The sequence below is a fragment of the Charadrius vociferus genome, unplaced genomic scaffold (assembly GCF_000708025.1).
Source record: "Charadrius vociferus isolate BGI_N301 unplaced genomic scaffold, ASM70802v2 scaffold190, whole genome shotgun sequence".
Classification (NCBI taxonomy): Eukaryota; Metazoa; Chordata; class Aves; order Charadriiformes; family Charadriidae; genus Charadrius; species Charadrius vociferus.
Window position 1 is genome coordinate 5956614 of NW_009646608.1, and position 17291 is coordinate 5973904.

The 17291-nt window shown below is 44.5% G+C and overlaps 1 protein-coding gene across 1 annotated transcript in view; it reads left to right on the plus strand.

Moving 5' to 3' along the window:
* The first annotated feature begins 633 nt into the window (after nucleotides 1–633).
* The window catches only part of LOC104288780 (A-kinase anchor protein 13-like), a 54462-nt gene continuing 37804 nt past the window's right edge, over nucleotides 634–17291 (plus strand). Inside the window, exons 1-2 of the mRNA XM_009887653.1 lie at nucleotides 634–756; nucleotides 7156–7303. Coding sequence (XP_009885955.1) covers nucleotides 634–756; nucleotides 7156–7303 — 271 coding nt within the window. The remainder of the gene's footprint in view (nucleotides 757–7155; nucleotides 7304–17291) is intronic.

Below are 17291 nucleotides of genomic sequence, written 5' to 3' on the forward strand. Positions count from 1 at the left end.
CCAGGTCACTGCCTTTATCAAGGGGGATATCTCCAGGCGAGGAGGGATTTCTAGAGCTGCTCATGTTCAGACAGATTTCACCGCCCTACCTTTGTTTCTGGCGACTGGAGTTCTGCAAAATAAACTGCGTTTGATGTGATTTTTCTCCTAAATGCTCCTCTGAGTCAACGCGTACTGGTGAAATTGAGGATGTCTGTAATGACTGCAGTTATCTCGCTGTAACAGATACCTCGTCCCCTGGTCCGTTCCTTTTATATACGTGTGCTGGGAGCTTGCAGGGTAAATGCCCACATCGGCAAAAGGGAATGGACATTTCAAGCTGCAGCATTGCGGCACCTGGGAGTGAAGTACCAAGAGGCAACTGAGAGGCCCTAATGATGTTCCCATGAGAGAAAATGCACTCAAGATACAGTGAGGTCCACTGACAAACTCACCCCTTGCTAAGGCAGAGAGGGAAGGGGACTCAGCTTGATGTTCTGAAGGTAGGACCCATCCCCAGATCCCACCCCTCTAAGTTAAGATGCTCACCTGCTTCTGTTAACCTGGGAATAGCAGCCTGGAAGAGTTTGCCGGACGTAGGTTATTTTCTTGCTATGAAAGAAGAGCATCCCTTGGTTTTATGAGCCAGCGGTGATGGTGCTCGGTGCTTACGTCGTGGCTGACTGGCCAGAGCACGTAGACCGAGGAAAACTGGGATCCAAGCCTTTCTCAATCAGAAGGGTTATTCCAGGAGATGAGAGCACCGTCATGTTTCCTGTAAAAATAGTTGCCCAAACTCTCATCTGCTTTTGCAGTCAGGAGCCCATGCGACTGCGCCTGGTTTTGTTCTGCCCAGAGATGTCCATGTGTCCATGTGCTGCTGATGTCCTTTCCAGAGATGGTTCTCCAGGGGGTTCTGTGCATGTTTTCACCAACCTGAAGTAACCTTAGATGAGAGGGATCTTCCAGGATACTCAGCCGAGACAGGGATGGACGCTCTGTGGGAGCAAAAGTTTAGCTGTTGACCTCTTGTCCTGGCAGAGGTAGGTGGTGATGGATCATTGAGCATCTAAACAATTACGTTTTGCTGGTTTTCTTGCGGGACGATTTCTGCTACGTTTTCTAAAGCTGCCTTGCAGTTGCCTTCTCCATCCTCCAGCTGCTTCTAGAGTATTCTGCAGTTCTCAATTAGAGGTGGAATTGTCTCAACTTTCCCTTTGATTTTGTCTAACTTAATTATTGTCGGTCCTGCGCACTTTCCAAAGAAAATGTAATATGATTGAAAAGCCAGCTTTTCCTTTAAAAGCCATTTGGCTGAAGAATAACTTGGTGTGTTTGAACCACGATTTCCATTTCATTGATGGGGAAACGCAAAGTGCAGGGATGTGAAAGGACTTGCCTTCTGCTGGGATTACAGCCCCATCCTGTGTACTCTGTGCCGAGCAGTAGCTGGGGTAACAGTGAGTCCAACTCCATCTAAACATGAATAAATAAAGGTACCAATGAGCCTGAATTCCTTGAAGGAGGAGGAAGAAACCACAACTGTGATTTTGTGCTGTCCTCCTGCATACAGTGCAGCTGTCTTACGAGCTATGTAGAGCTTCCTAAAGGAGAAGAAAGAAATCTGTTTCAAAAGCATATTTCTCCTTTTGTGTCCCAGCATAATGCAATAAGCAATGACCCAACAAGGATCTGATTCATGTTACGAATAGCGGAAACAAAACAAAACTTGTTGCAGTGGCAGGTTACATTTGCTCATCTAATCCAGTGCCTAATTCTGCCTTTTTAATAAAGCATCGTAACGCCATCTACAACAGCTCTGTAGGAGGAAATACATTGGATGGAAGGTTTCCTCGCTTGTGACTCTCTAACCCATCTCACATACAGACTTTCTGCTCAGTAGGATTGCACTGGCTTGGTTTTACCTGCGTGAAAAGGCAGCCCGAGACGGCAATGGTCGTCAGCAGCAATTTTTCTTTTCTATATAGAACAAATTCAGGGTTACTGGTTGTTAGTGTTTTCTCATTAAAAGCAGAATGCTAAAGTGATGCTTAAGTGCTTCAGCGTTGCTATCTAACACACGCTTCGTTTTCGTAAGTATTTTTAGACTGTGTGTGCGGGGAGGTCAGAGTGGGTGCTAGATAACGTGCTTCAGAATTCCCAGTATGAACTATGGTGGGAAAACCAGGTTAGAAATCACATGCTTCAGCTATAAAAATACAGTTTACCCCCTTTTTTTTTTTCTTTTTTTTTTTTTTCAAGAAACTTTAAAATCCGTTCATCAACATGCTAAGAATATTTTGTCCTTTGTAGTCCGTTGTAGAAATATGTACCTGTTGCTGGTAGAACCAATATCCCGTAGGGGAAACTCCCCTTTGCCAGATAAAGTCATGATTTTCGTGTTGAGGTCTTCAGTTCTACATTTGCTGGGGCTGTCCTTGTGGCCCCAAATGATGACCGCTTCCCCAAAACCAGACAGATTTCCAGAGCCTGAAGTGGAAAAGAAAGATGTCTATACATGCTTAAAACAATTATTGCTTTTTGGAAAGTGGATAGTATTTTTGAGCTAATAACATAAGTGATCTTAATTCTTTTGAGCTTAAAGATTTTGTTCGCTTCATTGTCACTTCCAAATATTGCTGAGGTCATCTATTTTTTTTTTTTTTTTTAAAAAGCCTTTGAAGGTAGGTCGTTTTAACAGGCACAGAAACAAGTCTGAGAAAGAAGAAGTGATTACTCTGAGTTGCTCATGCTTTGCCTGCGCACGATCCACATGCCTTTAACTGCATTGGGAAGAACAAATACCTAAAAAGGTGGATTTGTCCTAATGCCAGCAAAATACACTGACAAACAGGTGCATTGTCTGTCTAGTTTTGGGGTTTTAGACCTCGTAACAGCATTTGGGCGTTTTTAGAGAGAACTGCGTTTCTGCTGCCTTAACGAAGCCAAAGGTTCAGAGATTTGCCGCTCTAAAATCCCGTTCTGAATTGTTTTATAGTAGTTTAAAGCCCGAGGTCAGGCTTGGCTTTTCCAGTGCAGCCGTCCCTTGGCCAGGCAGACCTACTTTCTCCCTTTGGCTTGAGGGAGGGGATGTATTAGGGGAAAGAGCCACATCCACCTTCTTTACATCCCGTTACAGCTATCTGAAACCAGAGATTTCCAGATCCGAGTGAGGGAGAGGGTGACCTCTTTCATGAATGGACCAAAATGGAATGTTTTCATTTCCAATGGGCTTTAAGCCAAGTAAATATTAGTCGATCCAAACTAGTTTTGAAATTAAATTATTCTTATTTGTTGGAGCATTCCAGAGAAGGACTTTGATCTGTCTGTACTTTCACCAAAGGGATATTGGCAGGCTGGCCTCCCATTTCTAGCCATTCAGGATGAAAGAGGGGTTATAATAACCACCTTGTGTGGCAGTGATACTGAACAGATGACATTTTTTGGACAATATTAAATGAATAAAGGTAAACATACTTCAATTAAAATGTTTTTGGAGGCTGAATGCAATAGGGCTGTTGGAAAAGTCTTCTATGTGGGTTGGAGGAATTTGGCTGCATTTGTAACTGATTTTCTTTAACTCCAAAAATGTTGGAAAGCGAGGGGCTTGTTCTGTGCATTATTTCCTTCTCAAATAAATACGTTGTTTGAATATAACCTTTTAAAATCAAATTAAAATTGGCAGCGGGCAACAAAATCATTAAAAACTGGGAACTAGAGATATGCGTTGAAGGAGGACGGTCGTTCTTATTTCGAGCTTTCCTCTTTTGCTTCTGGGATCCCACCGTGCACAGTGAGCTGTACCAGGCATGGTACAACTAAGGGGTACCTCAGATGGCACCTGTAAGTACACTGAAGCACACAGCGGTTAAGTGGTACATCATCGGTCTTGCTGAAGATATTTGGAGATAACTTAAAATTTCAAGTTTAAAAAAAAAAAAAAAGAAAAGCAGCAAAGATGCTCATTAATCATTATAAGGCTGTTAGGCATTCCCCGTCAGTCTTTTGCTGAAGGGTTCTCCAGAAGAGGAGGAGGAGGAGGAGGAGGGAGCATCGTGGTGGACACCATCCTACCATAAAGTGCTACTCAGACACAGCTGAAGAGCCTCTTAAATTGATATCAGCTGATGGTAATTTGTCCTCCCCCTAGACTTAAGCAGTAACTGAAATAAACAATTAAAATATAAATATGAAGTCTTGAATAATTTGGTTGGAAAGGACTGCTGGAGGTCGTCTGGTCTGACCACCCTCCAAAGCAGGGCCACCTTCAAAATTGGGTCAGGTATCTATAGGAGAAATTCAGCTATCTTTTTTTTAAGTCCCAGCTTAGACAGATTTCAGGTTATGTGGAGCCTCTGTTGTTGAGTTTTCTTACATGTATTTACACGTTTTTCGTCAATAACTAAACATACAAACAAACTTTTGCAGTAACGCTGCGAATTAAATTGCATTTCCTTGAACTGTGAGTAGTTTGCATGGATAGACAGGTGTCTTCTCATGTGCACTCTGGGCGGGTTTGCTTTCCTTTCACGGGAACAGGACTATCTGGACTTGATTTCTGAGGTAAATAAAAGAAAAACGTCCTTTAACAGATACCACTTCAAACAATCAGCCCCGTTGATGACCATCCTGAAATGTCACCTGCATTTTAAGTCCTTTTAAGTACTTTGTATGTTCATGCCTTAAGGGAGGAACAGTTTGAACAAAGACGGATATAAAAACCAAAGCACAAAGGGTCTGTAGGTTAAAACTTCAGCTTTTCTGTTTTTGAACATCCGCTCAAAACTGGATCCATTTGCTTGAAATGGAATATTTAGTTTTCAACTCAGCATGTGAACTGGTCATGCTTGAATTTAAAGCTTGATTTATTTCTTTTTGCACCTGTTTTTATTTTAACACTGACTACATACAATATATACTTTTGCTACATGGTTCCTTTCTCCCCAGCTGGAAGTCTGCTCTGATATTAACATGTGAGACCTTCCTAAAATGTAACTTGATGATCCGAGGGCTGGAGCACTTCTATAAGGAGAGGCTGAGAGAGTTGGGGCTGTTCAGCCTGGAGAAGAGAAGGCTCCGGGGACATCTTATTGCGGCCTTCCAGTACCTAAAGGGGACCTACAGGAGAGCTGGGGAGGGACTTCTTATGAGGTCACGTAGTGACAGGACGAGGGGGAATGGCTATAAACTGGAAGAGTGCAGGTTTAGATCAAACATTAGGAAGAAGTTTTTCACTTTGAGGGTGGTAAGGCACTGGAACAGGTTGCCCGGAGAGGTTGTTCAGGCCCCATCCCTGGAGGTGTTCAAGGCCAGGCTGGAGGTGGCCTTGGGCAACCTGGTCTGGTGGGAGGTGTCCCTGGCCATGGCAGGGGGGTTGGAACTTGATGATCTTCAAGGTCCTTTCCAACCTAAACCATTCTATGATTCTATGAACTTTGCAACCTCAGAAAATACAAACTAGACTCACTGCTCCATTTATCTCTTTTGAATTCGCGGTTTTCTTTCCCGTGTGTTATAAGGCTGACCCATATATTTGGTTTTAAGACCAGGGGCTGGTTGTGCTGCACTGCAAAACGCCGTTTCTATCAAAACAAGGTGCAACCCTGCCCCTGGCAAGAGGTACCGGACGGGCCAGAGCAGAGGAGGAGAACTGGACGTGAACTTGGAGGAGGAAGCGGTGCTGGGCTGTGCAGGGGGGGCTGAGATGAGGGAGAACGGCGGGCGAGATGTGAGACGCAGCGCGGGAAGCGATGCTGACGTGGCACGGGTGTACAGGAGGGCTTGGAGTCTGGGATTCGTCTGCAAGAGCTGTGTTTGACAAAGAGAAGGGGTGAATTGAGTGATCTCAAGGAGAAGGTTTTAAATGAAACGCCGTGCCTATTCTATTGGATATGCAAATTAGAATTACATAATCTTCAAAAATAATAATAATAATCTTTTCCAGGTTTGCAGCCTTAACCATGTGCTCAACGGGGTGGTGAATGGCGAATGCAGCTGCAGTGTAAAACTGGGGCATGCGACTGGTTTTGATCTTGGTAGAAAAGGGGCAGAAGGTCACGTCACAGTCTGTTGTTCTCGGTGTCTCGCAGTTTATGTAATTCTTCGGGCAGATAAATGATGTATGCCGAGATCAAATGAACGCGCTTCGCTGAGTGCTGCAGCAACTGCAAGCCGCCCTCTTTCCTTCCTTTCCCTTCCCCGTGGAAAACTGAAGTTGGTGCACATTGCTCCTGTTCTTGTCCATGCAGGTGTATGGATTTCGGGTGTATTTCCTGTGTCTTCTGCTGGGTTAATTATGATAACATGTGTGCCCTTTATGAACGTAATTTTTTCCTGTTAGCAAAGATGAGCAAAATGATAGAATATACTGATATACTGGAAAAAAAAGCATCCCTAAAACTAAGCAGGAGTGTTCAGCCAACAGATCGTGACATTTCTTTTCAGGGCTTGAAGAACTGCTGGTTTTGATAATGTACAGAGCTTTTCACCAAGGCATGAGCGTATAGATGAGTGAGAAGAGCTACTGTTCTCTCTACAGCCACATTTATTGTTTTTTTGTAATGATGGTGGAAAAAATCTCAGTGGATGTTAATGTTCAGTATCTTTGTGTGTTTATGGATTGCGGATGAGAGATGCGTTCAGTGAGTACGTTGGTTGCGCTGGAACTGTCAGCACAGTGGCTAGCTCGGATGGGGGAAGTGTGAGCGCTCAAGCAAGAATTAGGGAACTTGTTCAAATTTATGAAGACAGAGGCAATTTTCAGCCACTATCCCAGTTCTGTTGTTTTAGCTATGCATATTTGGGGGGATATGTGTGTGTGTGTGTCTATATGCGCGCGTGTGTGTATAAAAAACCCTGTGTGGGGTGTGCGCTCACGTTTGTCAGACTTGGCGTGATTCCACCGTATCAAGTTGGTATTTTGAATATACCCTTGAGATTTTTACATAGCTCTTCCCAGAGCTGTGCTGAGTGTGTTTCCTAGCTGGTTGGCTGGCTGTGATGCGGAGAGGCATGCTAAGGATGACTCGCATATCTGAAAATTAGGACGGGCCCCGAGTCGTGTGAAAGGAGTGTGCGAACAGGGAGCAGGAGCCTTGGAGGTAGAGAAGTTTCATTTTATACAATGCGGTTCATGCAAATGTAAACCTAACCTTTTTTTCTTGTCCTTTTTCCTAGGGTGACTCCGTTATTACAGTGCAGCTGACTGAGGAAGATAAAGTTGAAGATGATGTAGTTTTTTACTTGGTCTTCACTGGGTCAACTGTCCAACACTGCACAAGCACGAGAAAGATTAATCCTGGGAGTCTGGAGACAATTTCTCCTGGTAAATAATTGCCTTTCTTTGCATATCAGTGTATCAGTCTATGAAATTTGGTTAATTCAAGTGGACTAAAAAGTAATGCAGTTTTGTTGGTTGTCTTTTTCCTCATTTACACATTTGTATGAAGTGTGGTTTGGATGACTGCTTTTGCCTTTTAAAAATCTCTTGCTTGATTTCCTTAGAATTATATGATTCTGGTATTGCAATTATTTAATGTTTAACTATGCAATTCTATTGTAGAAAATACACTGTTGTATTTATGCATAGTAAAAAGCTTTTAAATGTGAGCAAGATAATGGAAGACACATTTGCAAGAGATGCTATTGTCCAAATGGCGTACACCCCAGTAAGTCCTAGCTGCGCTTAGGATCTCTTTAACTTGGTGAGGTTCACTGCTGTAGTCCTGGTGCAATACAGCCCTTTTCCCCTAAATCCTGTCATGCAGATCAGTGCCAGCACAGATTTTCTGAACCTCTTGCGGTGGCGGGCAAGCGAACGGTGCTTGGTGCCATCTCTCCAGCGCAACCGGTTCGGACGGGATGGGTTTTCACGTTAGAGCCCACCATTCTTTTTAAGCCTTCATGCCGTTAACAAAACAAAACAAAAAAAAAATCAGCGCAGCATTTTCCTCTGGTGACTTCAGGACCGTGGGAATGAGTGTGTTCCAGGCTGCGGTCCTTACCATTAACCTTTCATTCTGACTTGTTGCTATGCAGCACATCGATACTGGTGTGAGAAAACGCCTGGCATTTTCACTACACACAGAGTAGCTTAAGTGATGGAGAGTATTTCTTGGGTTTGCTTTTTTATCTCTCTCGTAAGTATTGTTTTATGAGAGATGCACGTGAAGTAAAATTTGGGCTAAGGCGTTTTTTCCTCCTGGTGATGAGTAGCTAAAAGTTGGCCACCGTATCTTTTTCATTTCCTCCTCTTTTTGTGCTGTTTGGGTTGTTGTTCAGTGGGCTTGGGAGGGGAAGTCTTTTTACGGTTACCGACGACTGGAGCCCCGTGCAATCAATTAGATTAGTGCTTATTTTCTCCCAGAGGAGGAGGCAGAGGGGGTGACTCCTTCCCTGCCTTTGTGTGGCGGGAACGGGGCTCTGCCAGCCCCGCTGGCCATGACCTCACCTCCCCCTCGGGACGGCGGCTGCCTCGCCAAGAAAGGAACTGAAAAGCTTTAGTGTTCCCCTTCAGCCCGCGCGGGAACCCGCTGGCTTGGTGGGATTTTTTTCCGGGCAGGAGCGATGCTTTCCTGTCACCGCTGCCCCGATGTCCTCGCAGCAGCGGTGGATGCTGCTGGGGCGATGGATGCCAGGCGGTACCCAGGGCGATGCTTTGGGCTCTGCCTGTCCTGCCGGCCCCAAATGCAGCTAAGTCACTGGTTTTGTCACTGTTAGTGGGAAATCTGACTCTGCCCCTGATTCAAAGGGAAAGGAGGGAATTGCTCTCCATTCTTCCCTTATTTATAATGGGCTTTTTTTTGTTTGTTTGTTTATCAGACCTGGTAAAGTTGTGACCTCGTGGCGTAGGATGCTATGTATGTAGGGATGGGTGCTGTCCCAAAATGCAGCTTTTATCAGGCAAAGATTTAACAGACCTCACGGGAAGGTAGTCCCGTTCTGTCAGATCGCACTGTCTGGGGCCGCAGTGTGAGGGGACAGGTGACACCTCAGATGTAAGGAACCATATGGATAACAGCCTCTGCTGTCCTCCTGCCTCATTTTGGAGGAACAACACAAAGGGGGAAAAAAAAATGACTTCAGTGGTGAAGGGGGTGATGGGGAGAAGGAAACTGGGAGAAAACAGTTGTTTTCATACCCTCTGCTGACACCCGTGCGTTTGTCCGGTCTTGCTTCAGCACCGACTTACTCAGATTTCAATAAGAGCATGACTTATTTCAACCCAGCTCTTCCTCCTCCTTGTCCTCCTCCTCCTTCCTGAACTCGACAGTGAATCTGTAACCATGTGTTTACACTGTATATTCTGCCAGTTGCCTTGGAGATGGCTGTGGTGACTCAGAGCTGGCGTTATTTGACCTCGCTGCGGGATTAGCCATGAACAAGAGGCAGTGTGTGGGAGACCAGCCCTTGATTAAACGTCCAGTTAGCAAGTGTCTCTGCAAGGAAACTCCGGCAAACAGCTTTTAGCCAAAATCTCATGCTCCGCTTCCAGCTTTGAGCATCTTTTGTTTGTCCCTGCAACGCAGGACATGTTGCACATCCCTGGCAGCGCTGCCACTCCTCGGGGACATCTCAGGTGGACGAAGGAAGGTCTGATGGACTCAAGAGCAATATCGAGCCCCTCCACCAACCTGCCTTGAACCTCCTCTGCTTCCCTTCTGGGCTTGGAGGCTCTTCTCTCGTCCTCCTCGTCCCAAGTCCTCAGAGTTTCATGTGGTCCCCACGGGACTTCATTGGAAGTCCATCAGGGGCTGGGGTGAAAGGGGTAACCGTAATTCAGTTAGGGCTAATGTAAAAACAAAACCAGATTTTAAATTTTTTTTTGTCTTGACTGTTCAGTAGTTTTGGAGATATATGGAGGCATTAAAAAAACCCAAAAAACAAAAAACAACCCAAAACAGAAAGAGAAGTGATTTGTTTACATCTGCTGCCAAAATTAACTAGCATGTTTTAGCAAAGCTTTCAAAGGAAATCACATTTAAAAAAAATAATCTCAACAACATAAGGTGGTTTTAGATGAGAAATTAAAGAAAATAGAATGGAAATGTAAACTGTCAGCATACCTCCTAAATTCTCATTGTGTGTGAAGATTCTCTCTATCCTGAAAGACTTTGCCTAAATAAAGGTTACAACTGCAGAGTCAAATGACTGCTGCATTTTATGTAATTACTAGAACAATCTGCCTCTTTCTTATGCTGTCTTTATCATCAGCCTTAAATATTGAATATATATTGTTAACAGTACTGTTCAAGTGTTTTTATTTCTGTGCATAATAAAAGAAAGGACTGCTGATTGTGAATTTATGGGAGCAGCTTTTTTGACCTGAAGATGTGGCTAAATGTAGATTCAGAAGTCACTAAAAGGATGAAATACTGCCTGTGTTTTTGTACTTGCTCAGAGGGATGGGACGGGGTGGTTATCCTGCCCCACTATTGACTGTGTTAAGAATTTAAGGGAAGTAATTTCCCCTTCTAAGAAACAGATTCTCACCTAAGCTGATCTGTGATAACTTCAGGTATCAAAATGAGCTACTGAAGTACAAGAATCAAGCAGTGGATGATGCTTTGTGTGCTTCCAGTAGCTCTTTTGCCAACCTGAGGACAAACCAGGTACATGGTGCACCTAAGCTTCTGTTTGCCTTGGTGAGAAGGTACCAAAACCTTGTTTAACTGTTGCTTTACTGTCGCTGTTAAAACGCTTGTATTACTAAGTGATCTGGTTCAAATTCTCTATAACTGAAGAAGTTTTCCTTGTCACCAGAGGTACTCTGTAGTTCTGCAGAACAATTTCAAACACTGTCTCATCAGATGCTTCCCATGCTAAGGTCCATCTGCGTAGCAGGGAGAGGTGCTGCGGCACTGGATGTTGCTCTAGTTTGGATGTCATTAGTTGCCAAAGCTTGGTTCCTGGCGTTTGGGTATCAAGAAACTACCAAAGGTCCGAGCAGGGGAGGATGCAGAGAGGTACGTCAGCTCTGCTGCTACGGCTAAACCGTTGTTCCTCCTGAAATTGTATTGCTGGGGATGCATGTGTCCACTTACATCATGGACGCTTCTGCTACTTACTGTTGGTCATAAACTGAGCTTTTCAGCAAGTCCTTATTACTGTAGTAACTGAGAGTGTCATAATATCACAGAATTTTCAGAGTTGGAAGGGACCTCTAGAGATCATCTAGCCCAACTCCCCTGCCAAAGCAGGATTGCCCAGAGCACATCACTCAGGACTGCATCCAGGCGGGTCTTGAACATCTCCAGAGAAGGGGACTCCACCCCCCCCCTGGGCAGCCTCTGCCAGTGCTCTGTCACCCGAACTGTAAAGAAGTTTTTCTGTGTATTTGAATGGAACTTCCTATGTTCCAGCTTGTGCCCATTGCCCCTCGTCCTGTCACTGGGAACCATTAAAAAGAGTCTGGCTCCATCCTCCTTCAACCCACCCTTTAGATACTTGTATGCCATAATGAGGTCTCCTTTCAGCCTTCTCTTCTCCAGGCTAAAGAGTCCCAGCTCTCTCAGCCTCATCTAGAAGATGCTCCAATCCCTCAGTCATGTTAGTTGTCCTTCGCTGGACCCGCTCCAGCAGCTCCCCGTCCCTCTTGAACTGGGGAGCCCAAAACTGGACACAGCATTGCAGTTGTGGCCTCACCAGTGCCGAGTAGAGGGGGAGAATGACCTCCCTCGACCTACCGGCCACACTCTTCCCCACGCAGCCCAGGATTCCACTGGCCTTTTTCCACAAGGGCACGTTGCTGGGTCATGGATAATTTCAGGACCCCTAGATCCTTCTCCTCAGAACTACTTTTCAGCAGGTCCACCCCTAACCTATAATGTATGTAACTAATATGTAATAGATATTTTTCTTCCTGACATCTCTGCAGCGTAGGGAGGGTGACTGAGGCGCGGAATGCAATTGCACATGGTAGTGTAGGAAGTCTGTATTAAAGCAAGGATGTGAAACTCCATTGCAAGACAGCAGCCTCATCGCCAGCCGCTGCTGCTGGAGCAGCTTTTTCCCTGCTGGGGAAAAAAAAACCCAAACTTACAATAAAAAAACCTCAAATCACAATCCAGCAAACAAACCAACAAAAGAAGGAACGACCTCATCCCTGTCCACGAGTCAAAAGCCCTGGCCACAGCCTGCCGTGAGCAGTGGAGGCATCTTGGCATTGGGAGGCTCTTGAGCAGATTTTGGGAGAAATTTCTCGTGGGAGCTGGAGTTTTTGTGCGGTGCATCTAGTGCAGGTTGTGCGCCGTCACGGTAATGGCTGCATTTTTGGGGCACAAATGTTGCTTTGCATTTAAAGGCTGGAGTGTAGTCTCTGGGCAATGCAGAGGAGGTCAGTGGAGGAAAACAGGGAGAGACGGTCCAGTACTATAAGCCCAGAGCTGCCGCAGCTCCTCATCAAGCAAAAGAAGGATGAGAAATACCCTGTCTATAAGCTGAGTCACTGAAACAATAAGTACGGTAATTTTGTGAGATATAATTGCCTTTGAGTGTACTGCTGCAGTGTGTTCCAGCGCTCTCAGCCTTTGCTCTGGAATACCTACATCACTTTTTCTTGTTGGTTGATCTCAGGAGGTGCAGGGTTCTTGTGTGGGTTTCAGAGGGCAGCAGGAGAGAAATTACAGGCAGGAAAAAAGGCCTGAGAGACTGTCTGTCTGCTGGTAGTGGGTTGCCAGCAGTTTCCACGGGGCCGAAACGCTCCCGTTCACTCCAAATGCCTTCACTCCCAGGGAGCTTTCTCTCCGTCCTTAAGCTAAGGTGGAAAAGCAGGTTCGGTCTTTTACTTGTTCTTAATTCCTGTAGTTCTCAGATTATTTTTTTCCCTCTGTTTTCTTTTTGCTAGTTAAAAGGATAGATGAAAATTCATTGCAATTAGCTTGGAAGTATCTTCATTGCAAACTTTTTTTTTTTACTGTGAAATCCTTTACATATGTTCATGTTTTATTCTTTTCTACCACAGACTGCGTTTCCCCCTAGGAAACAACTTTTCATAGAAAAAGCTATATTTCATGAAATACAATCTTTGTGCTGGTAGACCAAAAGGGTAAACAAGTTGCATAACAAATGACCACTTGGCAATAACAGTTGTGGATTTGAAAATACTCTTAATTATGAAACAAAAACCCCTTAAAATAGAATAAATTAGCACAGCCAAGATGACTTTTTGCAGTCCATCCTCTTTGGTGTACTTAGTTGCTCTAGGCAGTGTAATTAAAAGGAAATGATGCCAGTTCTAGATGACATCAGTCACAGGAAAAAGTGATTGAATCTGTATTGAAATTATTTATGATGTAATGTGTGGGGTCTTACACTTCTATAGATTTTTAGGACATCTGCCGTATAAAGAGCTTTAAAAAAAATCTTTCTACGCTCTGCATATTAATAGCTGAGGGTTTAAAATGAAAAACAAAGGCTCCTGTCTGTTACTGGTACCGTGCTTATGCATTTCATAAGGCTTCCTGTGTTGCAAGAGTGAATACAATAACTCTGTAAATCACACAAATGCACTTCGAATATGAGCTTTGATTTTCAGAACCAGAATTTGGGGTTTCTGAAGCAGAAAAGAAGCGCTTTTTGGACGGCCACAGGAGATCCCCCGATTTCCCTGTCCATGAGCCACCATCTTTTGGATGCAGATCTGAGATACTCCATGAGATCCACCACATCTGCTGTCTGGCTTTCCTGTCCTGCTTTAATCTCTTTGTGAGACCTCTTTCAACCCAGCCCCGCCGTGGTAACTCAGAGGATGCAATTAGCACTGGAGTCCTTAGTCACCTACCAGGCAAACCCAAACATGTGCTTCCAGCAGGGCTTTAAATAGCTGCCCAGGCTGGGGGCCCATTGTTTGATAGCTCAAATGTGAATGCTGAAAATAGGAGGTTTGGACAGGATTTCCACATTTAGAGGAGTAGGAAATGAAATCATGTTTTAGTAAAGCTCTGTTTAGGGGTGTTTTGTCTCCATGTGCGCCTTTTTTAAGGAGAAAAAGCCTGAGGAGTTTTGCTGCTGGACTTTTAACCGCACCCCAGATCACAGACACAGGTACCAATTAACTGGTCAGGTCTAAGGCTGTACGTTAACTTGTCTGTAATTACTTACAGCTCAGAAATCTCCACCTTTTCTTCTACTCATTGTTTTGCATCGTTATCATGTAGAGGATGCAGTGCTATCATACCAGCGCATCTCATCTCTTTAGAGATATGTGCAGAGACCACAACCCTGTGGTCTCTTTCCTCTTACGTGTTCCATTTTTTCCTCTTACGTGTTGCTCACAGCGACTTTCAGTCAGCGGCCCAGTAAGGAATTCTTTAGTTGAAGAGTTGTTGTCTCGTTTTAAGTCATTTTTGAAGTGTGGTTTTACGTGAAGATGAGGAATTTGCTTTGTCACAAGAGAAACAGTCTCTGCGCCCATCTCTGCACAGACAGAAATAGTTTTTTTTAATTTCTGTATTTTTCCTGCAATATGTTGGCACTTTTCAAAACAGCTCCAAGTCGTGAATTGTTTCCAAGCTAAATTTAAAGTAACTGAGGAGCAGAAGGAGAAATGGAGTAAAATGCAATGCAGGAAGAATTAAGGAATGGGTTTTTTTGACTTTTATCACAGTTAGGCCAGCATAAATGATCTAATTTCACACTGTGGCAAAAAAAAAAAAAACAAAACAAGATGAAGAAGAGAAGCCTAGCTATGCACTTGAAGAAGTTATTCTGTGCAGTCTGAGACGTCAGCAAGGTAGAAACGCTGTCACGTTTGTCGGAAGAGTTAAAATTTGAGCTGGTATACTGCTGGATGATACCAGTGTGGTGATGCTCTGTATTTCATCATTTGCTTTTGATTGCTATTTTGGCCAAAGGGCCTGATTTCTGGAGTAGACCGAAGGCAGTCGGAGGGATGTTGGGTGGCATCGTGAACCTGATCGCGTTGTGAAGCACGGAGATGTCTCTTCCCTTCTGTGGATGCACTTGTGTGCGTGATTTATTCAGCTACATGTGTTTTCAGCCTACCAAAAATCAAACCTTTATAAATAGGCTATAAATAGGCTCATCGCTCTTCCTGACACACCCAGGGTTTGTTTTTTTTTTCACCTTTTTAATGAGTCAGAAATTTTGTTGTTCCACTGCTGGGGAAGGTGTCCGAGGGAGTCACAGCAGCTGACAGTGGAGCACCCTGATGCTTGCAAAGTGCAGGACTCGGTGCTTAACCCATGTTAGGAGAAAGCCCCACCATCTACCAGCCGGAGCAGAAGAGAGATGATCAAGACCAATAGCATCTGTTCCGGCACTGCTCGGAGCTCTTTGTGATCTCAGGCAAGTTCCTGAACCTCATAAAAACAGATTTGGGCTTGTTTTACAGATGATAACCACTTATCTCCTGAGAGTGCCAGAAAGCTTAGCTCACTTTTGCTAATGCTCTGGGAAAAAGGGCTGTTGAAGTTCAGATATTAGTCTAGGCAAAGGAAACAACTGTCTTTGATGTGGAGAGAAGCGTTGCCCCACCGACGGTTCCTTCAGCCAGTTCATGTATTGGGGACTTGTTTGCTTACATCGTTCCTGTAGCGGTTTCAAAGCAGGGGGGCAGAGACCTCTTGAGCAATCTTTTTAGTATTGGCCGCGCTTGTTACTTACTGGCTCCTCTTTCATTTGAACTGTTTGCCAAAAGTCAGAACCTGTCCCAGACTCTTGCGGGGGGGGGGGCAGGTCTGACATCTTCTCAGATGTAGGGAAGGAGAACATCAAAGCCTTGTGAGCGGTTGCCCTTTCGAAGAACGTTCCCCGGGGTTTAGCAGGATGCTTGTTTGATCCTGTTAGATGAAAATGGATCGTCAGCTCTGTCACCTCCCTTTCAAGGCTGTGTTACTTATCTGGGGGAGTTTCAGGAGAACCATCGTCGGCTGCAGATCAGGACGTGGCCTTTTTGTCACCTCCCCTTGCATTGCGTTGAACAGTCCTGTAGCTTTGCATAAGTTTGGGGCTGGTGTTTCACATACGCCCCGTCCAAGGGAACTTTGTACATCCATGATATACCAGTTTAAGGGGGCCATGTGTCTTGACTGAGGTTTCTCTAGTTGTTGTCGTGACGGAGCTTTTGGTGTCCCACGGAAGAGTTGTTTGGCTTCATGCCAAGGAGGTGACTGTCCCAAAGTGTTTCTCTGTAGCTGCTCACGGGCCGTGTTTGCCTTCTGCTTCAACCTGGAGAGTCCACTGGCTCTCAGGCAGAGTAGCCGTGTTCAAGGTTATTTTGCAGATGGAATTCTTATGGGAATAGATGGAAAATAGTTTTTTTAAAAAAATTAAAAATCAAAGGCTTAGCTGTTCTCATGCTACTGAGGAGTCTTTTATTATGATTTTTTTTTTTTTTTTTAACTCTGCGTTCTAGCGAACTTCCACTGCTTTGCATTCGGGAGAGCCAAGTTCGCAGCGCTGGAGGCAGCTCCCGTAGGATAGTGTGGCCTTCTGGACAGCATCCATATAACCTGCTGCTTTTGTAGAGGCTGTAAACAAAACTAATAAGGCTTACCTGCTCCTTATTCTTATATCCTTGGGAAGATGAGCAAAGCAAGAAGGTGTAGGGGGAGGGATGTACAGTTCTGAACTGCTTTAGAGGCAAGTTCTCCCAAATTTGTACCGTCCCCCCACTTCTCCCTTGAACATGAGGCTTCTACTGTGAGAATGAGGGAAGTTTGGGACTGGGTTTCGTCTGGGCTGCTGAGTTCCCTGCCCATCCTATTGACTGGTGATGTATTAGAATGCGCGTGCAATATATCCAAGAACAGAAGAATTAGGTCTTCCCACCCTCATTCTTTTTTATAACATCAATGCTAGTGAATCTCTTCCTTCAGCTTTCACATCAGCCTCTTGCTAATAGATGCCCGGTGCTGGAAGGAAAGAACTTTTCTCACCTTTCAGCTTCAGAGCTGAAACGCATCCATGTGTGTTTTCCTTCCCTTCTACACTTGTCTTTGATATCTTTCCAGCTGCATTTGCTCTCCTTAGGAAGCCACGCAGACTCGTCTCTGACAATTTTGGTGCTACCCGCAGTGTCCTAATAGCAGTTTTGACCTTTCAATTAACTTCAGGATCGCCTCTTTTCAGCAGACAAAACCTGTATAGATGCCAAGAGCCTCAGAACAGATTTGGAAGGTTGGTTGAAAGACCATGAAGATTAGGGACATATTTTTCCTTTTGTCAGGGAAATCAACAGCAAAGGGCCTCGGTACAAGAAGGAAACTTTCCCACTGATCACAAATAGGGGCTTAAATTGAATTTTCAAGCCTTTAAAAATAAATCGTCATTTTGTATTTAATTAAGCAGAG